Source organism: Athene noctua, chromosome 1 (assembly GCF_965140245.1).
Source record: "Athene noctua chromosome 1, bAthNoc1.hap1.1, whole genome shotgun sequence".
Lineage (NCBI taxonomy): Eukaryota > Metazoa > Chordata > Aves > Strigiformes > Strigidae > Athene > Athene noctua.
The window spans coordinates 88729050-88755201 of NC_134037.1; the positions used below are offsets into that span (position 1 = coordinate 88729050).

The following is a 26152-nucleotide window of genomic DNA, read 5'->3' on the forward strand; positions in this document are numbered from 1 at the left end:
GAGATCTAAAACTACTGATGAAAAAAATCAGGAAATTTAAATTAATATAACATTATTTAAGAAAATAATTTTAGGACCAAAGAAAACTTTATCTAAGCCCAATTTTTCCCTATGCATATGAGCTGCTATAACATTCTAGATTCCCTAGTTAGCTAGCTGATGAGAACTGAAACATACATAGAGCCTCTATTCTGTTCCTTCCCTTCCCGCACATGCATAGAAGACTTTAACTCTGCTATACTTAAGTTCTACAAAGTATTTCCATTCAGAAATACCCCAAAATGAAATTGCCTGAAGAAAACCAACAAAACCGCTATATAAAACAAACAAATAAAGACACCCCCCCAAGAAAACCCCTGAAGAGCTTGCAGAAAACTCATTGAGTTTATTTTTATTTACTGCAACAGCCTCAAAGTATTTAATATTCCAACCACATCCAGATTTATTTGCATATTAATTTATTAAAATTTATTACTGGTAGTATTTTACTTTATTGAAAAAAGGAAACTCATTAGATTGATAATTTGCAATCTTTTCATATCAACAGAAAAAATGAACTGCAGAAACATAATTCTGAATTATTTCATCCACTGACAGACTTACCTTTTTTGTGGCCTAGAAAGATTTTTTTAACCTGATATGACTGCTGAGAACAATTTCCTTCTAATAGAACAAATTTGATTTATTTAAAAAATGCAAAACATAGAAAATTTGTAACTGTGCAAAATAGAGAGCAATTGCTCAGTGTTAACAGAAGAAAGCACTGAACCTATCTAAAGGTTACAACAGCTGGATGCAAAGGAAAACCAAATCCTATGACTGTGCCCCATTTACTCATGTATTTTATGTGTTAAAAGTAACACCGAAAACATGTTCTAAATCAAATCAAGATCCTGAATTTGTTTTATTTTGTACTTATCTGTTAGCTGCAACAGTAAGGGTATTACTTTGCTAGAAAGAGAGTTCTGCCTTTCTGAAGACATTTGAGTAGAGAATATTGTATGCCTGGTAAGTACAAGATGGTCTCTGTAGTATGTATGTAAGAGCTGATTTCTTCTTTACACATTGATGAAATTGCTCTCAATGGTAATTCTAAAAAGAGCTCTACAAAAAGAGAGCCAGCATCTATTGTTCAACCATAACTTTCTTTCGTGTCATTATGTATTTATTTTCTAAACTTGTTTGGCTACTAACCAATTTATACTTCTCTATGAATTTAAGTGACATTTGAACACCTGAATGCAGAAATATCATTGGTTAATTAAAAAACTTTTAGGAAGCAAGGTTTATTATTACTTTTCAGGTGTTCTCTATTTCTAAAGAGCATTAAGACATGACCATACATTTATACTGTAGAGAACAAGTGAAAAGAACATGAGTTTGTAAGCAGCATTGATCTTGCTTAGAATTTGTGCTTCGTAAATTAAAGGTGACAGAGGACCATATGGAAACACATGATAGAATAAAAATGCAAGTAAACTGGTGTACAACACATTTCTATATCAGTAATACTGGCAGAACTCACTCAGTCTCGATATATCAAAAAAACAACAGGATTTGAAGGAAATAGTAATAATGTCAAGTTGCTAAAAAATAAAATGAGTCAGAGGTCCTAGAATATGTGTTTCAAGAAAATTTCAATAATACAAGATGGAGTTTGTGTGCATGGGGTTTGTGTTATATGTGAAAAGCACAGCTGGATCCCATGTAAGCACAGGAATATTGTAGAGATAGCATTCTTACCAGTTAATTGACTAAGGAGAGAAGACAGTTACAGTGGGTAACAGCTGAAGATTGCAACTTTTCCAAATGATAACCACTATCTCTACAATGGGAACTCTGACAAATCTTTCCATTCAGTAATACCATTAAATGAAATTTACTAAAAGCAAAACCAAACAAAAACACCCTAAGCCATACCCAATTTTGTTCTATGATAGTTTCGTGGTTTGATATTTGTCCTGGACACATACACATTTATGTATTCTATTTTAAAATGGAAATCACTATGAAATCTTCTCATGATGACTGCTTCTCTGCCTCTGCCAAACAACATAGCCTGAGATTTCTCCTAACCTCTACAAAAACTCATGTTGGGTTTTGTAGGGTTTTTTTACTTATGCTTTCATTTTTAAAATTTGATTTTTTAGTTATTCCCCAAGATGCTTGTTTTGTTCTAAGAGACATGACACACCAATTCTAAACATAAGGAACCTCTTCACAGCTGGCCACAAGGCAGTAATATTTACTTCCTCTGACAATATCTAAGATTTATGAATAAAATTCAAATAACAGCACAGAAGAAACAATTAGTACACTCCTGAAATACTAAGTAATTACATCAGTTCCTATCATGGCTGATCCAAGCATATAAGATTTTGAAATACAATCAATCCAAATGATTAACTGACATACAAGTGAAACAGGAACAGTATTTGGAGGACTCCAGGCATGTACAGGTCTTGCATCCTTTTTTTATGCTTACAACTGAAAAATATCTGCTTACTATTTTTATGAAGTACTTTATTTTTTCACCCTAAAATAAAATCTGGGGTTTTTTTAAAATCTTGCAAATTTGCAAACAGTTTAACAAATTTCTCTTTTCTTACCCAGTTCAGTCTCCGTGGGCATTTATATAAATTGATTTTATTCCAGTGACCTTGCCTGTCAGATCTTGACATTTTGTCTGGTTTTAATTTCATTGGCTCAGCAAATTATCTAGGTGTTGAAATTTGTGTAAGACACAAGCCTCAATGTTTTTGGAATCTTTCATTTTAGGTAAGTGATAGACATTCACTCTGAGAGAGTCATCACTGCAGATAAATTATTATAGCTCTCTCTTAGGGAAAAGTATCTCACTAAAAAGCTTTTCTCTGTTACTTGGAAAATGTCTTCCTCTTTCCTTCTGATTATTTTTGTATCTTTCTTACATGCTCTTTCCAAAAGCCAAGCTTTAAAATGGTCAAGAAAAAAACCACCTACGTTGTTTGTTATTCTACTCCTTTTCTGAAGCAGAGACAGCACTTTTTCTTAGAGACTGGAAGAGTAGCAGAGGAAGAAATGGATCCTTAGCAATCTAAATGTAATCTGAATAATCAGGACAGCATTATTTTTGGATTTTTAAAATAATTTCACATAAGTATCTGTTTTCCTTGCGTCTATTTCCTAGAATCTTTAGTAAAAGGCTATGAAGCAGAAATGGTACTTTTGAAGACAATATAGCTCAACATCAAGGTCTTTCCACCCTCCTTTTTTAAAAATTATATAGATATGTATTTTTTTTCCATTTTTCTGAGAATTTTAACTTTGATTTCCTGCATGTCTCTCTTGGATTCTTAACTCAGAAGCATTATTAATCACACCTTGATTTTTGACAAGTTAATGCCACTCCCACATTTGTGGTTTGTTCTTATGTTCCTTTCCAGAGAGTAGATCCTGCCTACAGGAGTAAGGCTAAGGCTAAGGTTTCCCAAGTGAATGAATCACACTGAAAGCAGTCTTTGGATATTTTAGTCATTCTCACCCTTTCCTCCAGTAAAAGGGAAAAAATACCCAAACTCAGAAATATTTTATTCCATAGGAAATTCTTCAGAATTTAAACCAGACACATATCTTAGCACCATTCTACTGTAAATTGTTACTGACAAGACTCTTATTATTTATAGTGCATTTCCGCCCCAATCCTAGCAATTGCAACTCTTGAATTTCAGCTAATCTTTTGATCCAACAGACACTCTTAAATGAGACTCAGTTGAGCAGGCATCATAACTGCTCTGGAGAAGGACATACTTGCCAACAAAGAAAGAGAGGTTATACTGGAATCACTGGTAAAATATATACCAATAATTATCTTAAATCCTCAATAAAGCAGCACAGCAGCCAAAAGGCTTACAAAAGTCCTTGTCTGATTCTTCATTTATTCATCTTTAGCAAAGTAACAGAATCCACACCATTACCAATTTAAAATAGGAGGGAAGCAAAGCTGAACTCAGCCGGAGGAACAAATTTTGGCTTCCATTTGGTTTTGATTTTCTTCACTGGCTGTTTTTCTGCACTTAATAAAAATAATATAATACTTCTTTCATATTACCAAATCAAATAAGAATTGTGCAGCTGGACTCTTTGATCTGGGTGTAAAATATACTGTTCATATTACTTCAGTACAGATTGCTCATAATACTTCAGTACAGATACTAAGTGAAAAGATACAGAAGACCTCAAAGAAAAAACATCTACAGTTTACTTCCTTGTAAATCTTTAATTTCTAGTGGTGACACTTTTTAGTTTGGCACTAAGGGGTATTTATGATACCCAAAAGCTTTTTATACAACATTAAGAATATTAGCCAATACTTTACTACTATCCCTAACCCTTCCATTCACTTCCTGTTCATGAATCTCTCCTGTAACAGTAGGGATCTGTTTCAAACAAAAACCTGACTGTGGATATCCTGAATGGATATTAATGACCACAAATAATTTGAAATCTTATTAAACATTAGACAGCATTAACATTCTTATAAAGTACATAGTCTATTTCCAAATGTTATTATTTTCTCTGGTTTCAAAAAACCCCTCTACTTAGCAAAAATAAGACTTACACATTATTTGATGCAATTTAATTGAAGATTTAAAAGAAGGATTAACAGTAGATATTTGTAAGAGCAACGACATTCTTTAATATTCACTTGCTTCATTTGGAATGCTCTTAGTTCTCAGAAGTTCTTTAATACTGACTCAAAGAAGTCAAAATTCTCCTTTTCAGAATCCATACAATGCAAAACCATTATCTTCATTATTTTATTGAAGGCAATTTTCTTTATTTTAATCCCCCCCCCCCCGCAAATGCTCTATAAACACCTTTTATAAAATAAAACCATCTATAATAAAATTTCCCATTTCCCCCCTATGATCTTCTAAAAAATCAAACTAGTGAAGGTAGCTTCTAAAAAATTTCAATGTTTAGCCAAAATTCATTCTAAAGATATTAATGTATTTGTTCAGTTCTGAAAATCTTAGACACACAAAAAATCAGTCCTTAGAGAATTCTATAATGAGTGATTAATTTCCTGTTAAACTGGCTCAAAAGTTGCCTAGAATGGAATACCAGCATTCTACCACAATAGGTTGTTTAGGAAAACACAACAATAACAGAAAAAATATCCCTTTCAAGAGTCATTTAGGCCAAATGATTAAACATAGCTTCTCGTACTCATACCTTCCTGTAGAATTCAAATAAGAGTTATTTGCAGTTACTTAACTGCTAATATGATTTACCTTGTTATTTATATTGTCATCTATATTGTTACCAAGAAGTAAAAATTATGCGGTCATCCTAAGATTCCTAAGCCTAATGAAGTATATACCTATATTCAAACTAGGAAAATGATGTTGCTATCATATAAACATTTTTGAAAATGAAAGCATTCCAATACTTGCTCTTTATAAGAAATGCTGAAATTTAAGTTACTGTTATTGAATATATTTTTTTTTGTAAGTATAGAAAACATTTACAATCTATTTCTATATGAGAATTTGGATGGAACCAATTTATATACCGAAAGCTACAGAGACCATAGGATTTTAAAGAGCAAGTATTTCCAAAGGGACATAAAAATTCTCATTAAAATAGTGGTTAATTGAATTCTGTTGCCTAGTATTCTTACAGTACTTAAATCTTTTGAAAACACATTAAAACTACCAAATTAAAAGAAGAGTGGTACCAACCAGGCATAATTTTTAGCCAAATGCCTGCTGCTACTTTTACTATATTTCGTATTTCATTAATGACTGGATAAAAAACTTGTATTATTGCAGCAGCTTGGTAATTAGAACTGAAGTGGTAGCCTGTTGCCCACACATCACATATGACTAACATCAGTATACATTTTAGCTTTCTCACCTTGTCAATCATTTTACGGGCTTCTATTTCTTCAGAATTGGGATTTTCCAACTCAATAGTGTAAGTACCTTTGTCACTCTGGTCATCCTCATTGTCCTTTTGAGTAGCAGCAGAAATATGTTGGCTTTTCAACTTTTTGTCCATCTCCTGGTTCTGACTAGGTCTATGACCAAGGCTTCCTGAACTCCTTAACAACGCAGCTTGTAACACAGGTAACGCAGCAGAGGGTTCTTCTGATTTTTGTTTTAGAAGTTTTGCATGAACACCATGTACTGCTCTGTGATGGGATGAGCTAGCTTGCAGAGATGAAGGGACGGCTTTCTCTCCTGATGTAGGTTTCACTCTTTCAGCTCGCACATGAGGTGTTGGAGATGGAGATTCTGGGCACAGAGCTCCTACATTCTGAGAAAAAGAGTAAGAACGTCTCTTTCGAGGATGGTCTTCATCAAAAAACTCAATCATAAAGGCCGTCTGACTCAAACCAGCTTGCTCTTGCTGCTTTTCTGTGGAATGGACTTTCTGGTGTGACTTTTTCAGTTCTGTATGATGATGCCTTAAGTGTTCCTCAAGTGCTGCCCGCTTACTGTAATGCCGGTGTGCACCAGCATTTTCTGAATCACTTTGTGTACCATCATCATGCTTATTCCCTACAAGGAAAGCAAAAGAATAGCACAATGAAACAAACACAAAAAACTCCCAATCCAACATATATAAAAGAAACTGGCAAACAAAGAAGGCATTTCAAATTGATTTTCTGTATAGACTCCAATAGCTTTCAGTACCTGGCTCTTCAAATTTTGTACAGCTCCTGGTAATGCATTCAACTTGTTATGAGTCAAACAATGAATCACATTATAAACTGATCAGTAACAGCAGTGGATTTGAATTATCCTTTTCATCAATATTCTCATCTATGAATATTAATCAGTGATTTACAAAAGCTGGTATTTTACCACCTGTATTATAGCATGATTCCAAATTATATTAATTTTGTTACACAGCCAGCTGATTACAAATGATTACTGAAACATTCTAGGCAGGGTTAAGAGGAAAAAGAAAACCCTAAACTAGTCCTTCCAGTAGCTGAAAATACCCACTGAGAGCCATAGTTCATATTGTTGGATTCCTCACACATTTACAACAGTTTATCATGAGAAATGTATACTGAAAACTGTAATGAATTCTTATTACTCTTTGAAGAAGTACAGTGAGTTTTTCCATCATTCACTCCCTTCAGCATCGGATTTATGCATGTAAAATATTTATTACTTATTATTCATAGATCTCAAAGTACTTTGTGGAATAAGGATTACATATTCAATAAATCATATATATGCCTATAAATATACTTTTCAATGATACCTGAAAATGCACAGAACACTGGATACTCATACACAGTAAGTCACATTTAACACAAAGCAACTTTAAGTATAATGAAAGTGTCTAGACTTCTAAGTTTTAGCTCAGTTTCTGGGAAGGAACAGTTTTAACTTCTTTGAACTCTTTGATCAAGTCTTACTTATGCATACATAGAATGCATAATTTACTTTGGTTTTTTTTTAACCTAAAAATGTATGGAAATCTGGATACTCATACATAGTAAGTCACATTTAACACAGAGCAACTTTATGTACAATGAAAGTGTCTACACTTTTAAGTTTTAGCTCAATTACTGGGAAGGAACAGTTTTATCTTCTTTGAATTCTTTTGGATCAAGTCTTTCTCATGTATACATAAAATGTACAATTTTTTTTTTATTCTTAAGAGGATAGCTTTATTAAAGTTTTCTCACTTAAGTAGTTAGGATATGCAGCTACTATTTAAATAGTAATCAAATACTGGGAAACCTTACTTATCAGACTAATAGCACTTAATACACAGCTGAAATCCCAGCTTACATTCCTGTTTTCTACTTATTTGTACAGTGCCTAAGAAAATGATGTGATGGTTCATATACTTTCGAACAGTAACAATAAATATCAACACCACAGTGAAAGCCATATAATTTTATCAGCGTGATTTCAGTACAGAACTCAGTATAGTAAGAAAAAGCTGAGAAGAAAAAAGCTTTCATTTTTAAAAAATAAACTTTCAAAGAGGTTAGGTATATTCTCTACCTTTATGATTTGAAAAAGTGCAAGTAATGAATGAGAATACAAACAGATCACAGAATATTACAAAATTCAGATATTTATTATGGCCATATGTACCACATAACTTAAACATCTTTCAGATGAAAATTTATCAAACTTTGAGGAGTTTCTGCCAGGAAAAGGCTAAGGCCTTGTAAACAAAGCCCTTCCTATTTAGCAAAGTTGACATGGCTAATATTTTAAAAAATGTTCATTAATATAATACAGTATCATTAGCACCAAAGGATGCTCTGTGATATGCTCTAGAAGAAATGTGATACTATTTTATTAATGTTAGCACACTGATATCATTCTGTTTTCAAAATTTTATTTTTTTAGCTTAATTTGGAAATGTCAGCCTTAAAAAGCAGACTTTTGATTAGTAAGACAAAGCACATTGTACCCAGTTCCAGATGGTTTAAGAGCTAGACATCATGTTAAAGAACCAAGAAAAATGGGAATTGCAGGGTTAACCAACTGAAAATAAAACCAGAAAGTAAGAGAGACTTGAAAGACTTGTTCAGAAATTTTAATTCTGAAAGTTTGAATGTCACTGGAATCTTCACCTGAACATCAAAATGACTCTATTCTGTTAAGCGGCATCCAAAAGAAAGTAAACTTACCACACTTAACATTTGATTTAATTTTATTTTAAGTGTCACTGTCTGCAGTAAATAAACATGTATAAATACCTGAAACTCCATTCAACAGCAGCATTCTTATAAATACAATATTCTGCAATCTTAGTATAAAAATTAAAGCTCTTAGTCTATTTCTGATTCCTGACTCAAACTTGACTCCATCATACATGATCGATTTAAGCAGAGTAACTATATGATGTATTCTTTGCTATAAATGATTTTCTTGGAGCACATGAATATTCACAGAACATATGCTATTGGAAGAGTTTCTAAAAGCATAAATTGAACTTCAGAGCTTTGATTCTAAAAGCAATTCAGCATTTTAAAGTAATGCATGGGAAAAAGTGAAATATATAAAATTTAACTAAGGTTTGGGTTTTCTCCTTTTCCCTTTCAAGACCAATGTTTCAAATACCTGATATTTTCAGCTCTACTAGAATATCTCCACTTAGTATACTTATTGTGAGATGATTCAGGATTTGGTTTCCTATCCTCTTTTCAAGACTTAATACTGCAACAAAATTTGCCAGCACAGATCCTTGTGCGCATGTGGAGTATCTGTGATTTCAACTGAACTCCGCAAGGGCTCAGGGATCCACTCACTGGATGTTGGAGAGGCATTGTTGCTTTCAGAAACAAGCATAGCTGGAATATTCACTTTACCTTTCAGTCGCTTCAAGTACACTGGAACATCACTCTTAATACTTTTGGAATCCTCTTCTGTTGGTTCCCATATCATTCTAGGGGGATTGTTTTGTGCTAGCCAATCTGCTACTTTGCTCTCTGCAGCCATCATGACCGTTTGAAGCCCAGGCAGGTCCTGACCACTGGAGGAAGAAGGTTTTTTTGACTTGTGACGCTGTTCCGATGTGAATTTTGTCACGTGATCTTTGATCGTTACTTTTCCTGGAGTGTTGTCATCAAATTCAATGGTAAAGGAAGCATGCCCCGCACCTGCTGCATGGGAGCTTTGGGTGTCTTTTGTTGGAATTTCATGAATAGTGCTCTCTGCTACCTGTGAAGGTTGCTGGAATTCTTTTGTGGGGATTTCAAAATAACTTGGCTCTCTACAGAAAGGATAAAGTTCTTCACTTGCAGCTGCAGATTGCTCCTCAGCTTGCTTGACATCAGTGCTGCATCCTATTAAGAAAAATAAAAAATAGATTTCACAATACTTGGGAACTTCAGGTTCTTCAAGAAGTTTCTGAACTCCTGTTAAGGCCACTTGAGTAATTTCTGGAATAAACAGTAAGATCGTGGAGAAGACTGAGCAAAGTAGTTCTGGAAAAATAATTCCAGAATTACATATAAAAAGTACTACTGAAAAGACAGCATGAGCTTTGGCTGTAAGGAATGTAAAGTGGCAAAAAGCTCACTCAGAATTTGTCAAAGGAAATTTGCATTCCAAAGAATTTTAAATGATGTAAAGGTCAGATGAGTTATTAGCACATGGAAAACAGGTAAAGTACATTAGAGAAATAGTTGAGATTATCATTATTGCAATTTCAAACTATCAAAAAACCGAGGTGCCCCTAAAAACAAGTGCTAATGATCTGACTTTCATCTCCTGCAGTGGATACCAAATATAATTGTATTTGGTGAAATTATTTGGAAAAACAATTCACTCATTAATACTGGCTTGAAAAGTTTAACACTGATAAGCATTGGAAAGTGATCTGGAATTGAAACACTTTATGCTTCTACAAAAGATAAAAACAAAGAATCAAGCTAAATCCTACTGCCATCTGCTCTTATTTTACTTGTTTCTGTAATTTGTAGATGAACAGAAAAAGTAACAATAGCTGGGAGCATGCAGAATGTTACCAAATGATGGTCTAACCAGGGCAGAGAACCCAGAATGTGGAAGAAGCACAGGTTAGTAACTGAATGTCCCACTGAGTAGCCTGAATGAAGGTTAAAGCTTCTTGTGGTTGCAGCAAAGCTACCAGTGTGCCTTTAAGAACACAAACCTTCTGGTTGCATTTCATGAACTAGTAAGCTAGCCAAAATATCTGGAGCAGAGATGTGCTATAAGCAACAGATGCTCAAGATGTTAGCAGCAATGGCAAGTTACATTCCAGCAAAAGAATTCTGACTAGTTCCTATGTGATTTATCATGAAACACGTTAAGATGATTAAGAAATAATTTTAGGTTGCCAAGTAAAGGAATAGGAATGCAATTAATAGATTTCTGGAGCTAAAAATAGCCATACTATACCATCTGAGATGTAACCATACAGTTAACATTTGTGTATGAAACGACTATGAAATAAAGTAGCAATAGAAATATTTATACTGGAGTTAGGAGTTTAAAGGGTAAAGGATGCAGGATGGCATAATGTGCCTACGCTGATCTTCTCAAACACATGCTTCTTGTAAAGATTTAGGAAAAGGTTAAAAATTAAAAAATAAAAAAGGATGGTAATTTGATACCGCAAAATAGAACTAATTGAGGGTCAGTGTAATAGCTGGAAAAGTTAAAAAAAGAATGATGTTATGGAGTGATACAAAAATAGTACACATTCTTTATTATTGCCATGCTTGGATATCAAAAGGTATACGATAATTCTGATGCAGGTATCACAGCTGTTTTAATTTATTTTATCTAAAAGTAGCTGTTGCAAACACAAAAAATGTCCAGAATTCAGACAGTTTGTATATTGTGCTGCTGCATTACAGGATTACCCTAGCTCATGCTTTTCACTTGCACTGTCAGCTACCTCATCTCTGTGGGGTAGTTTTCAGGCACTACAACAGCAACTCACTACTCCCCTCCTTGGGAAACAGAATGCATTTCTTAGTGCCCTTCCTGAAAACACTTATGCCATCATACAAACAATATAGAATGAATCTATTTTACTGATGCAAAGGTCATTAGAAGAGCTTCTATGAGTAAACAGAAAATGTGCAGAAATAAACAGAAGTCACACTTTGCAGACACTAGATTTTAGGTAAACTGCCATCACTCAGTTTGTTTCATCCAGCTAACAAACTGGAATGAATCAAGCTCCAGTAGGATCAAATCTAGAGCCAAGATCCTTACAGTATGCAACACTGTCACTGAACAGGAAAGTAATCCACCAGAGAGCCAATTCATATGTACCTTATTTTTTTTGCTACGGTTCTATTCAGAGATTCAAGTCTACAATTTCATGCAATTCCTGTAACCAATAATTACTCAAGATACAGTGTTCAGTGCTCCTTCAAAAGATAACTGGCTAATACAGTATGTTTTGAGAAATATTTCTACTCTTGGGCCAGGCAATTGCAAGCTACTGACCACACCATAAACAGTATTTTTTAGTAAATAATATAATAAATCATTCATTACAATCTTTTGAAAATTATAAGATTGTAGCCAAACTGCATCAGATGTATGATAGGCTTAGGATGACGGGATCTATAACCCCTTCTCAGCATTGATGGACAACTTCATAAAAAAACTTCCCTGTGAAACTTGCCTGAACCAAATTTAACACTCGAAACCAACTGTTTATACCTTAATGATATGCATAGCATTTGATTCTAATATTTTTGATTAACCAGATGTTATAATATGGTTTGAATCTAAATTATGACAATGAGTTTAATCAAAAGAAGTGACAAACTGAACTAAATTGTAAATTTTTCTAAACTAGAAAAATTCTTAGAAATGATATAACAAAAAATACCTGAAGTAAAAAGCTAATTTGAATTACTTAAAAATCCTATTTTCAGCCTGAAGTACTTGCAATTTTACAAAAAATACCTCAGAATTGATTAGAGTAAGGAATTGCAAACAATGATGAAACAAAAAATTAATATAGATCCTGATTTGAACCAGTCTTCAGAATTTTTCACCCAAATTCTAAATGAAAGTCCTTATAGTTTTCTAAATATTACAGTGATCGATAAAATAGCCTTACCTTTGAAATCCTATTATATAAAGTCATCTGCCAAGATGAAGGAAATTATATATCAGACTAAATAGAGATATCTTTGAGAGAAAACCCTCAAGCAAATACTGAAGATAGTGGTCATCACAGCTCTATAATTTTTGAACCAAACAAGCATAGTATCTGTACAGCAAAAAAGGCAATTGTGTGGAATTGAAAGCATGTTTTGGGAAAATGAGGTGATAGACAGGTTGTGAACTGCAATCTCCTCAGGGACTGAAGATATTTCTCACTGGCAAGAGTGGAAGGAAAGGGGTAGAAAGAGAACCAGGGTATCTGTAAAGGAGGTCTCATTCTGCAAAGGTCTAGAGCTAGAAAAGACAACTATGCAACAGTTTCTACATGGCAAGTAAGAAAGCAGTAACTAGCTGCTACACAGGTGTGAGACTATTATGAGTCTAGGAGAGGCTAAGAGGGAAACTATGTAGTATCTGGGAAACCACAGACTTAACCAAATGTAGATTCAGGGAGATTCTTTACTAGAATAACCTGAGATGATCATCAGAAAAGCAACATTCACTTTGTGACATTAGCAGAACTGATTGCACTTTCTAGGACTTAGAACTTTTTGGGTTTTGTAAGTTCTATTCCTTAAGTTAGACACACATAGTCAGAATCTTAAAATTTTACTTGCCAACCTGGACAAGAAATGTCATAGGTGTTCCGTGCTATCCAACACAAGCAACCCGATATGCAAGAAATGGGCTGATGATGATATATTAACATCTGCAATGATAGAATGAAGCCTCCGAAAATATTTTGTAGTCTTCAGTTTTAGAAATTTTTTTTCCTGCCTTAAAAATACAATTTTCAGAATAAAACTTGTAAAAGAAAATAGTGTGGTATTTACAAAGCACTTCTTGAAAAAACATCTTAAACCTGGAGCAAAAGATTTATTTGCAGAAGGTATAAGAAGCAGCCAAAATACCATATTTACACAATGCCTCAAAATACTTTTATATGTCAGCCTTATATTTGGTACTGTGCAATGATATGTTTAATGAAAAGAAGCTGATGTTAGCGCTTTGAAATGCTTAACAGAACTTCTTTTTTTTCCCTTTCTCTTTCTCTCTACATTACTACTTTTTATTTCCCACTTACCTTTTAGGTTCTTTTTTGCTTTATGGCTGAGGCATATTTTTCATGTGTTATTTAAAGACAACACTGCAAAAAATACATTTAATGATTTACCTAGTATTATATAAGATAATCTTTGTCTTAATGTTGTCATAACCTGTCTTATGAAATAAGATCAAAATTGCGCTCTTTAAATAAAAATATAAAATAGTATTGTACAGAAATCCCCACCTCTCATAATAAATCATTTAACTGCATGCTTAAGAGGAGTTAAAGTGAAAAAAGTGCAAAATTAATCTTATCTAAACACATTGCCAGGATAGCCCTAAAAAGTTTTGTAAGTTCTCTGTGACATACTGTGCACATTTGCTGTCATAGCTTTGCAAAGCAAGTCTTAGATACACAGCACTTGCACGTATTCCAGGCCAAAACTCAGCAAAATTCTAGAGCAAACTTCTAGGAACTTTAGTGTTAATACATGTGTGTCTAATCTCCTACACAGACTGATTACACTGGTATTTCTAAAATAATTGTCAGCCTGCCTTACCTTAAAATGACACTGTTTCTTAAACATTAAGGAACATCTAATCTGATATACTTAAACAAAGCTGGAAATAAAAAATACTTCATGCCAAATGGAAAAAAATCACTTCAGATTCTTAAACCCCGTTTAAAAATTGACTTCTGTCTTTTCTTCGATTTCTGGTAAAGGCATTAAAGATGTGAAATTCCACAACTACTTTTGAGACCAGCGGAGAATGCCTGTTTTGCTTTTCCAGGAAGTGAGAGTGTAACACATGGCAATAATAATAATTACACACCTGGTAAACTTGCCAATAACATATAAGTTTAACAGCTGTAGCATAGATAAAATCACACCATAGGTGTACATGCAACTGCTCATTTTAATGCGGACTAGTAGATCTACAGATCACTAAATAAGAGCAACGTGCATGTCTGAAAAAAGCAGAAAGGTTTTTCCTTTTTAAAGTTTTCCAGGCTATTCCATTCTGTTTGTAAATAATTTCCATTAGTGAGTTTCCATTGTGATAGAAAGACAGTAACGTTGAAATAATCTTATTAACTTGAGACTGTAAAGATTAATTGTCCATAGTTGGCTTAGCAGAAACAAATCTCCCAATTCAATCTCCTCATTAAACTTTGCCCCATCTGTTATAATTCATGCCTTCTTTTCTATTCAGCGAATAATCATGTACAAAATCATTAAAGCATGAAGCAGATTCTTCATAGGATTATTTTTTTTAAATTATATCAGGCTTTATTAGTTTGAGTTACTGAACAAAAAGTTTAAGAACTCACATACGTGAAATCACCTGTAATGTACTTACTTTTAGGCAGTTTATATTAAGAAGCATGTTCGAAATCAATGTTTGAAATACTTCATACAATTTAGCCCATGAAAGAAAATATAACTGCATCAATCTTGAATGTTTTTTGTTAAAGCTCATTTTTATTGAAAAAATATGCAAACATGATAGTCTTGTGAAGTTTCCAATTTCCTTTCATTAAAGTGTTTCTTTATATTGATTTCAAATCATCATATTCACCTATGTTATAAAACCTAAACGCATGAAAAAAATACACACTAACTTCTTGAAAATTAACTTGACATTTTCATGGAATGTAATTGTAGGCCAAATTGTAGGCTTGTTTTTATTTTATAATTGTATGAAAACATCAGGATATTTTTTTGCACACTTCTACAGACATAGTTAATGTTCTGAGATTGAGGAAATGTGTCCATAGAGGCAAGTGTCAACTCTTATCTGGTCTGTCTTTTCAGGCTCTCTGCCAACACTACTAAAAAACATCCTACAACAGTCAAAAACCAGACTAGTAAAACATACAACTACTGTTTACTCAGAGATTAAGTGATCAAGAAAAATACATCACTTGTCTATACAAGCGATTTAGTTTCACATTGTCCCAAAATAAATTGTTTTACAAAAATGTCAGGTGTTGGTTTTTTTCCCAGCACTGTTTTCCTGTAACGTTTCACATGAGCTTTTGTTTAGTATGTGCTTATTCAAACTGAATTCCACTCATCTTTCAGTATAAGGAAATAGAAGCTATTCCTACACTCTATTTAGATTAATTCTATTCATAGGATATAAATTCATCATTAAACAACATATACAAAAGGAATTTTTAACATATGTTGTACATTTTTAAAAAAATAAATATGTATTTGCCAAGAAGGCTCCAGGCCCAAATTTAATTTTTATTTCTAGCATATATATATGGAAATCAAACAAAATCAGTTAACACTGTAGAAGATATTAGTCCATTTTCTCTATTCATCATTTACCTTATGGTGAATTCACTAAGGCAAAGCATGTCAAAAATATTCATTCCCATTACTGAAGTTGTGTCTAGAACAAACTTATTTTTGTCTACTCCTGAAGTTGGAATCTTATTTTTCTTTGAACTCAGGAACTAAGACAGAAGCACTGATCACTTGCTGAAAAAATCTCTTGATAAATAAATACAAGAGCATTTGATGAAATATAGCTTCTGAAAATCTGATTCAAAATTATAAAAAATAAGAATAGGCATGCGACTAAATAGAAGCTGGGATCTTGTGTCATAACTTGTTAATGGCATGACATCAAAACCACGGTTTTCAGGATACTGCTTTTAATAAAATCCTATATTTAATGAGGGCAAATAACAGTGCATGTTTTTTAAATTTAGACACTATAGATAGATACACGTGAGCATAAAAAGCTTGATGAATTCTTATTTTTGTCATATTAGTTTGCTACAGACATTGGTATCTAAGCAATAAAACCACAGATACTAGAGACATTACCATCCCTGTTTTGGCATATAGAGCAAGATACAGAGCCACAGGTTTCATAGCCGATAGTTAATGCTTTCTGTAATCTGAAAAGCATTGAGAATCATCTGTCTAGGAAGTATATCAATGGCATGACTCAAAGGCAAGGACTTAACTCTTTTTCTTTGTAACTGTTATACATGCTTTTCCTTTTTGTTGAGAAAAATGGAAGTGGAACATCTAACAGTCATTGTATCATTATTATTGCCATTAGGAATAAAATTTGTATGCCTTAGGAATGCTTTACAATGTTTGAAGAACATATTTCTAGACAAGATTTGAACTGTATAGCTATAGATTACTAATGCAGGATATTAAACCTGTAGTAAAAAAGCCTCCATAGGAGCACACAACAGCCATACTCATAATACATACAGTAGGTAAGTTTTTCAACAAAAAAACAACTAAATAAGAAAGTGTTCTGTAACTGTACTACATTATAATGCAGTTCTTTTATATGAGACAAAGTTGTTTAAGTTGTACAAAAACTGTCACTAATTTAAATGTTTTCACCTGATTTCTTTCTACTAGTCCAAATTTAAAGGGACATACTTTACTGTCTGAGTCATGACAAACTTTGACTAATATGAAGGAGGTTATGAAAGGCTATGATAAAAAGTTAACTCCAAAGACGTTGACTTTATTAGACTGAAGTGTAAGTATAGTTGATTTTACATGTTTGTAGAGTTTACTCTCATTCCTGCAAAATACGATTCAGATAACCAAGGCAACTACTAGAGGAATAGAGAAATTCCCACCTCAGTTAAAGTATTTTAAAAAACTGCAAACTTAAAACCGTTGGGCCTTAAACGCATGTCTAAACACCTAAACAAACATGGCTGAATTCTGTCCTAACTTCAGTAAGTTTTAAGGTTATTGTCTTTATTAGAATAGCACTGACTTTATATGCCTGATGGTAGATTTGGAAGCCTAATTATAGACACTGAGATTTAAGTTTTGGCAATATATACTATGTATAGACAAGCCAACTAAAAAAAAATATCTGTATTATGGGGAAAGAAACATTACCAGTTTAACTTTAGACTATACAAATCTTTACTGCAAGAACCATGAAATGCAATTCCTACTAATGTAGCATTATTGAATTACAGGAGAAAACATTAGCACAGATCACCTTATATGCTGAAAGTCAAATACAAAAATAATGCAGCACCATTTATTTTCAGAAACTGTTTTGACAAAATATCCCTATGCAATCTCTAATTTCAAGCATATAAAATGACAGATATGGATTAAATTGATAAATAAGACACATTGGTTCAGGTAATATTATTTTCTATATTTATTGATAATAAATTGTATTATATACTAGAAACCTGATACAGTATATGCGAAATTGGTCTCTAGAAATGCAGTTTCTCACAGAATAAAAACTAATTTTAATAGGCTTTCATCTATGCAAACTGTCTATGAAACTTCCAAACATCAATATTTGTTTAGTTCCCTAGTTAAGAATACCTGCACTTTATAAAGAGAAAAAAACCCACAAAAATAAGACAAGAAACTTACCTGAAGCCCCCGTCTCATGCATTTTTTCTTCATGCTTGCTATCTGGCTTACAACCACTTTTTTCTTCAGCTTCATCATCACCCCACCAGGCTGGCTGTCCATACAAAGGTGTTCCACGAGGCATAGCAGAAAGATCTATAAATTCAGCCCAAAGCAGAGGAAATTATTTTTCTGCTTAGTTATGATATTTAGGTTAAAATAACATGTAGAGTGAGTTGTTTGCTGGGATTGTTCCTCCTGGAAGCTGAAGTGAATTGGTTGCACGCATTTGCCTAAATACAAAATAAACTTGGTGGCTGGATAACTGATCTGGGTTCTAATTATAAAAGCTTACTAATGACTTGATCAAAACTTTTGGCACAAATGATTATGCAAAGGCAGCTGACATCTCTTATTGTTACCCTGATGTATCTGTAAACATTATTTTCTGCTTTTAGTTTGAAGTCATCAGCATAGCAGAACATTCCTAAAAGCTGTCTGTTGCTATTTCTGTGAGAAGATTCTCACTTTTATCCACATTGACCTTTCAATGAAATCTGAACTCACTGCATGAAAAACTGATCAAATTTTGCAATGTTGCCAAGGTTCCAAATTGCTGACAGCTACTACAGAGTGCTAAAAGCTACCTTGTGCAAAACATTACTGGGCACAACCGTTTATTTTTTTTTCTTAAAAAATGTAATAGTTACAATGCAATTATAAAATGTTATTTTTTTATATAGGATGTATATAGATGATTAAACACATTTAAATTTAAAGATTAAATAAAAAAAGAAAAACTATAATTAAGATTTCTACCTTGATGATGAAGTCATTGGATTAGTTTTGACCTGATTTCTTGATCTCTTAGCTATTCCACTATCATACAGACGTTCTGAAGATACCTTAAACAGTCTTTATATAAAATAACATGATCTGTTCAAATCCAGCCTAGTCTGTTACTTTGCCCATCATGAATTTCAACATTTTTATTCAATGTTTTATTCACTGCCATTCCAAAGATGATACATAATTTCATTGCCATGCCAGAAGTGTCAATATGATTTGAAGATACTAAGTACTACTTTTTTTAAACAGCATTACACTTTATTCAATACCGAAGTGTTTTTAAAAACTGATGCTTGTGCATTGAATTAGCAATAGTAAACAGCTATGCATATATACAGCAACAGTGAGAGAATGAATCCCCAAAAAGCTTCTAAGACTTGCACTCAAATATAAATCCCTATCACTAACTTTGTTATTTTTAGAAGAGTGAAAAGAAAAATGGAGATGAGGATAAAAAACCTGCTAGTTTATGAAGATTTGAGAGGACCTAAATGCTGAAAAGCCATACTGAATGGGAAAACTGAAGTAATGGATAGGCTTTATGTAACCTTAAGAGGATGCTAGATCAACCAACAAAATAAACAGGTTAATTACTTATACCACATAATCCTAGATGTGGGGAAGAGAACTCTTTGAAATGTGTCTTCCAGAAGAACAGATTAAACCTAAACAAAACTGTACAGACCAAGACAGCTCCATATTAATGAAGCAACAATAACCAATTCCTTTCTCACCACTATGACAGATTACGTAAAAATGAAAGATGATGTAGAAACAAGACCAAAGATAGTTTCTACAGATTTTTAAACCACAATAGAACACTTAGGGTCTATGCTGATGCATCTAACAACGAATGCTAATATCTATAAAACAAACCAACAAAACCCCTACCTGAATAAAAAATAAATTAAAAAAAAAAGAACACTTGACAATGGTGGTGGTAAAAACTACAAACTGTTCCTGGACAAATGCTTTCAGTTAAACAGCAAAAAATAGCACGTTCCTGCCACAAATACTGAGTTTGTGATTTGGGGAAAGAGAAATGCAAAATCTGATAAATGTTGATTAAATGTCCTTTTAAAAGTTTTCTTAACATGTGGATGCTACAGTACAGAAGGCAGAAATTCAGTTATGAAAGTAATTAATCACACAAAGTATGTTTAAAGTTTCACATGTGGAGTTTTTATTATCTACAGAATTGCACAAGTATCCTACTTGCAAATGAACACCCTTTCCAAGTTTTTGTGCTTCTACAGCAAAAATGAACCTTACCCACTGATTTCTCTTCAGTTTTCAGTGCTTCTGTAGATTTGTGGTGCACTTCAGCTGTGGAGTCTGTTACCTTGGACTCTGAGCATTTGGAGCTTGTTTGCTTCGATCCATCTGTCTCTGAAGATTTTTGGGACAACTGGAGCTGGCTTGTGAATTTTTCATGCTACATGATATTAAATAGAGGAAAAAAAACCCTCAAAGAGTGGAAAAAATCCCTATGTTACCAATAACTATACAATGACAGAAGACCATCTAGGAACTGCATGTTGTTACCTTAAGTGCTTCTTCAGGGACTCTCATCTCTCCCCTGACAACAGTGAAAAGATTATTATGTAGGAAATGCTAAGGAAAATACTGGAAAGATTTCTCAGTTCACAAGAGGATTTTACAGAAAAGCAGAAGCTCTGCAGCCTATTCTGCCATTGGAGTGGTGACACTTCTACAAATATGTCACTGTTAGGACTAGCATGTACAATCATTCTCAACAAAGCAAACGCACAGTGCAATTATTTACTATTTGTAAATAGAACACTGAGTAGATATGTTGTAATAAAACAAGTTCTCTTTTTTTTCCCCCATTTGGTGGTTTGCTGAATAATTATTTGTAATCTTCTCTACTTGTATAGACTCTCAGATGATAGAAATATTTGGATATTTACCTCAAAAAAAAGAAGTAATATTTCTTAAAGTTACACATTCCAATGAAATTGTAATTGGAGGATGAAGTTTCATACAGTGAAAAACAATTACATGTATTTTATCAATAGTTCTGACCAAGTTACAGTATGCTAAAGCCTGCCATTTTCTCTAATATAGGCATTTTTGTAGTAATGAAATCAATATTTCAAAGTTGCTTCTCAAATAATATGAGAATCTTTAACACAACCATACTTTTAACAGGAAAAACGTGTCCTGATACTGCCCATTTTTATGACAAGGATATCATATCCAAATCTCAATTTGTCTTCTAACTTCAGAGTGATGTATGTCTGTTCTGGAATCCTCACGTCATTCACAAATGTCTAGAGAAATAATGAGGACAGAAAAAGATACTGTTAAATTCCAAAATAATAAAATGACAAATCACTTAAATAGTTTTATAAGAAAGTTTTCAGCACTGAAAATTTTCTACTGGTGATTCACTGGGGAATTAAACTATAAGCTCAAATTGCCACCTGCTTCACAAAATATTTCAAAGAAAGTTTAAACACCAGTTACTAACCAGGCTGCTGACATCGCCCTGGCCTTGAAAAGTTTCTTGTTAATCTTGTTAGCAATATTTACTGAAGTGCTGTTTAATGTTCCCTCAAATTAGCACTTCCACTCATTATTTTTCTTGTCCTTTGCTTTTTCAATCCCAATTAGCTGTCAGAATTAATTTATCATCACATTTGTACAGCATTTAACATTGGATATGAGAGTACTGAGGTAGCTTATAATTTCTGAACGTTGTCAAAGGACTTAGAGGAAAAATGGACAAAGTTAGTGCACCCGAGTAACTCCAAATAGCAGTAATAAAGAATACAATACACTGTGACTGTTGAAAGAGTAGTTGTAACAACATTTGTAAGCAGAAATAACATTATTATACCAGCTAGCAGCAAAGCAAAGCAAATTCCATAAACTTGACAATACCTTTAGAAAACTCAGGTACTGCACAATAAGTAAGCCTCTCCTTCTTGAAATCACCATTGGAAACATAGTTGGAGAAATCACAGAGGCTTTCAGTGATTTGGATAATTATTTCTGTACCTGAAAGTTTGCCCAATTTCACCAGCCATATCTGTTGGCTGTTAAGAGGCAGTACAGATTACCAATCACTCCGTTTTCAAGGTCCAGATTAAACCCAACAGCAAAAACCAACAAGGAGTTTGCAAAAACATGCTGGTATAAATTTCAAGACAACACCTGAGATATATACAAATTGCAGAGGCAGCAAGAAGGAAAGATAATACATGTTCAAATCAAAATGTTATCAGAGATGTAATTTGGAAGAGTTGGAAAACAATTTAATCTCTCTGGGAAAATAAATAAATAGGTCTTGAAGTTAGATTATTTAAGCCCTAAAGAAAATTCTAGAAAGTCACTTACATAAAATTCTAAAACAGACACAAGCCCTTGTAAGAACTGGGGGGGGGGGGGGGGGGGGGAGGAGTTTATTCCTTCATTGGAACTGATCTCCATTTTTAAAGATTGATTTACAGTCTTACGAAGGTAGGCTGTCAATGTCAAGCAAACTGCCCAGGCTATTAACATCAGCAAGACTTGAAGGTGCATGTGATGACTTCAGCTACCAGAAACCAAGGATGGTAACACACTGCAGCAGGAGTGGGTGTCAGAGGCAGAGTGTGTTCTTCTCACATCTTGCCCTTTTGCTGTTGGAGGGGATGCTTAAACCTACGGATAGGGACTTCTCCCAGAACCTCCCACCTCCCAATGATAGCTCTCAAACTGACCCTTCTGCTCATCCTGAGTCATACTTAGAAGTCTCCAAATTAGGCTGAATCTCTAACTGTGAAAGAGAATGGTTTCTTAAACTGAAATTTGTTACCTTGAGAGAAAACTGTATCTTGTGTCAGTATCTTCTGAATTGAGTGATTGAGAAATATAAAAGGGTGAAGACATGTTTTGTCTAGCAGAATAGAATATTTAGAATATTAAGCTCTCAATTACAAAAACTAGAGATCAGGCCAAAGAATAAAAAGAAAATACTAAATTTAACTCTGTATCATATTTAAGACACTTTCAGAGTTACAGATCCTTGAAGAATCTACAGTGTGAGCTGAGAAAAAACTTCTGCACAGCATCTTGCCTTAAACTACTCCTCAAGGCTCAATTAAAATCTGCATTAAGAAGCTACAATTTACACTCTAAGTTCATCTCACCTATATTCCCCCCTGGCTTTCTTGAAATCTTCCCTCTCCTTTTACCTGAAAAGAATGCAACATCTGGACTTATAAGAATGTAGCATCTTCCTTGTAAGAAACATGAATAATCAGCTATATGTGAAAAGTCTCTTGTTCCTTGGTGTTACTTCCTTCTTCCAAAATACAAAATGAAGCCTTAACTTAGGGCAAATTCAAGGCAAATAAAATATTTATGGATTAGCTGGTATGAGACTTGCATTATTTACGAATTATTTATCAGTTGTATATTTTCTCATACCTCAAAAAATTTACAGTTTCTTGCTAATTTTTACTTAACATAACAAGTTATTAACACGTTAATACTACAGACAGAAGATTAAATCCAGAGTGCCTTTCTGAAACACATTTACTATTGGTTTATGCCAGTTTTGGGGACTCAGAATATTGCAACACCACAGGATCATCCTGCTTCTAAGTTAAGAATTCTACAAGAACATGTTTCTAAGGAATGTAGTAGCTGAAATATGCCATTTTTTAAGCACTTTGAAGTTAGGGCTACAGGCACAAAAATAATAAACTTGAATAATTAAGTAAGCCAAGAATCCGAATCTTAATGCTTCTGTTGTTCATCTAAATCTAGTATTAGATGAAGTCTGGAAAGACAGAAACAATATTCTTCCCCAAATCAGGAAAAGGATCTTCTGTTTTATTTTTTTTCTCTAAATGAAAATTATGTTTATTTCATTACTTAAAAAATTGCTTACCAACTTCAGAGAAACTATCTTCCACGAGAAATAAGAATTCAAGGTAGAACTATTTACTGGTTTGTAAGCATGAAACTTTGAGTGGTGTTTAATGCATATTTATTCCATTTTAACACTGGGGAGTCCAGAGCAAAAACCCATGTGAAGAATACCCTCAAGGCAGCCTGAATGTTAGTGAATCAACAAAATTTAGGCTGCCTTGCAGACATGTGTATATATATATATGTACATTTTCATTTTTACTCCCAGGTCAGAGTTCTGAAATTCATGTGCATGCAGTATACTCAACCCAGAGAAATCTGAAGACAGTGTGTGCAGTCTACAGACATCCTCTTGACTCAATTGATGGCATACAAGAACCAAGCCTTAGTTGCTTTGCCACTGGACTATTCAAATCCCACCGCAGGTTTTGGGATGCAAGACAAAGCTAGATTGAAAAAGTTTGTTACTATATAAATAAAGAATCCTTTTCACCCTTTAAATCACTCTATACACATTTTTATATATTCCCGGGATTTCCAAAGGTTTATTATTCAAATAGTGAGAGTCAACTCTCTTTAACCCTTCACAAAGTTTGCTGAGCAATTTGAAATCCATTCCTAAAACAATCTGAAGGGACTTCACTATCCTGTAAGTATCCCTGAGAAGAGCTTTATTCAACAGGGCCATGGATGTTTTGACAATTTTCCTGGTATGTTTTTGATGTCACAAGTCAAAGGAGAAAATACAGTTGAATTCTGTTGATACTGGTGAAATAACAGGTAACATCTAAGCAACCACAACATTTTCTTCAGAAAAGAGAAATTCCTTAATCTTTTTTTATATGAAATAAAAGCAGGAATGACCAGAAGTCAACATGATGGATTATTAGAAATAAAACTTTACATCATGTAAATCTGACTAAAATTTACTTTTGCTTTATTTTCAAAGTTAGATGTACGAAGTCCAAGATGAAGACTGCTGTAACCTTTTCACTGAACTTAGTGTGCACCAACCACATAGACAATAATACTCGGGCATTAGGGCATCAGGTGCAATTACAGTTCATCTCATAAAATTATTTGGAATTCAAAAAACTCAAAATAAAACAACCATGTATTGGTAGTAGCCATCTCCCCTTAAACTCAAATTATTTTGAGTGGTTAAAGTGCATTACACCAAGAATTGAGTCATCCTGTATACTAAGAAAAATCTGTATCTGTTCTCCAAATAAATTGAACTAACTGAGGAGACCCAAAATAAACATTTGCTCTCGATGAAACAAGCAAAATACGAACAGGTAGAAGCTGATGAAGCACTAAAAGGGGAATGTGGCTCTTAGGGTGGTGTTCTCAGTGGAAACAGTAGCTAGACTAGAAGAATTATTGCCTAGTTAGTAGTTCACTGCATAGTACAGAGCCACTGCATATACTGTGCTGCCACACAATTAAGCACAGTGTTAGAAAATTATGCGCATCTTCTTTTGACCTGAAACCAGCTAGGTAGAGGTATGTAAGAAAAGCACAGTTGGAAAGAGACAGTAAAGGAAGCACTGTAAAGACAAAGAGCAAGGACTGAACTTCTGGGACTTAATACTCCCTGTCCCAAAACTGTGGGAAGAAAGAGTTCCTTTGATGTCTCTGGGTAAACAGCTATCGAACAACTGAATCAGAATGAATCAGATCAAGCAAAGCAAATAACTGAAAGTTCTTTATCAGAGGCAAAGAAATGCGTCGAAGGAAGGCCTCTTAACATATTTTTATTAAACTCATTTTGTGACAAGGCAATGAAAATCCAAAGGCATGCTTATTGACTACAGAAGTAACATAGAATTAGGGAATAAAATCAAATGGCTCAGCAAATAATTACTATGCACTGAATTCATTTTTGATCACTGCCTTGAAACAGTACACTGACTTTCAAAATACAGAGGTATATTAAATATTTAAGGAGTAAAGTTTCTATATATCTACAAATGTTCAAAGGATATAACCCTTCAGTTTATACTGGTTTCATATAGAATTGAGACTGACTCTTTGGAAGGCTGTTAGTTACCTTAAAAATGCAGAAAAGCTAACAGAGAAAAATGAATAGGATTTTTATTTTGAAATGCACTTCAAACACCAAAACCTAAATCAATGCTAACAGTCAGTAACTTGAGATGTCTTCATCTTCTATTTTTTTAAACATCTGACAAAGCTATTCACTACCACTAGCTTTCTAAATATTAATTCAAATAAGCAATCACAGATGAACTCTCACTGTATTCTGGGCATATTTATGACACAGACAAACATTTAAAGTTATATAAAGTAACAATCATGACTAGTGTGTATAAACAGCTCATAAAGAAGTATCTAAAGGGC

General features: G+C 33.6%; 1 protein-coding gene across 5 annotated transcripts in view; it reads right to left on the reverse strand.

Moving 5' to 3' along the window:
• CEP170 (centrosomal protein 170) overlaps positions 1-26152 on the reverse strand; it is a 103729-nt gene that overhangs the window by 48902 nt on the left and 28675 nt on the right. For 4 of the 5 annotated variants that reach the window (XM_074896848.1, XM_074896847.1, XM_074896846.1 and 1 more), the window contains exons 4-9: positions 21117-21198; positions 20450-20505; positions 20177-20339; positions 18077-18211; positions 9338-9814; positions 5902-6548 (exon numbers count right to left, since the gene is read on the reverse strand). In XM_074896848.1, the coding sequence (XP_074752949.1) occupies positions 5902-6548; positions 9338-9814; positions 18077-18211; positions 20177-20339; positions 20450-20505; positions 21117-21198 (1560 nt within the window). Of the gene's footprint in view, positions 1-5901; positions 6549-9337; positions 9815-18076; positions 18212-20176; positions 20340-20449; positions 20509-21116; positions 21199-26152 lie in introns of all 5 variants that reach the window. The other variant, XM_074896849.1, reaches the window with a different exon arrangement.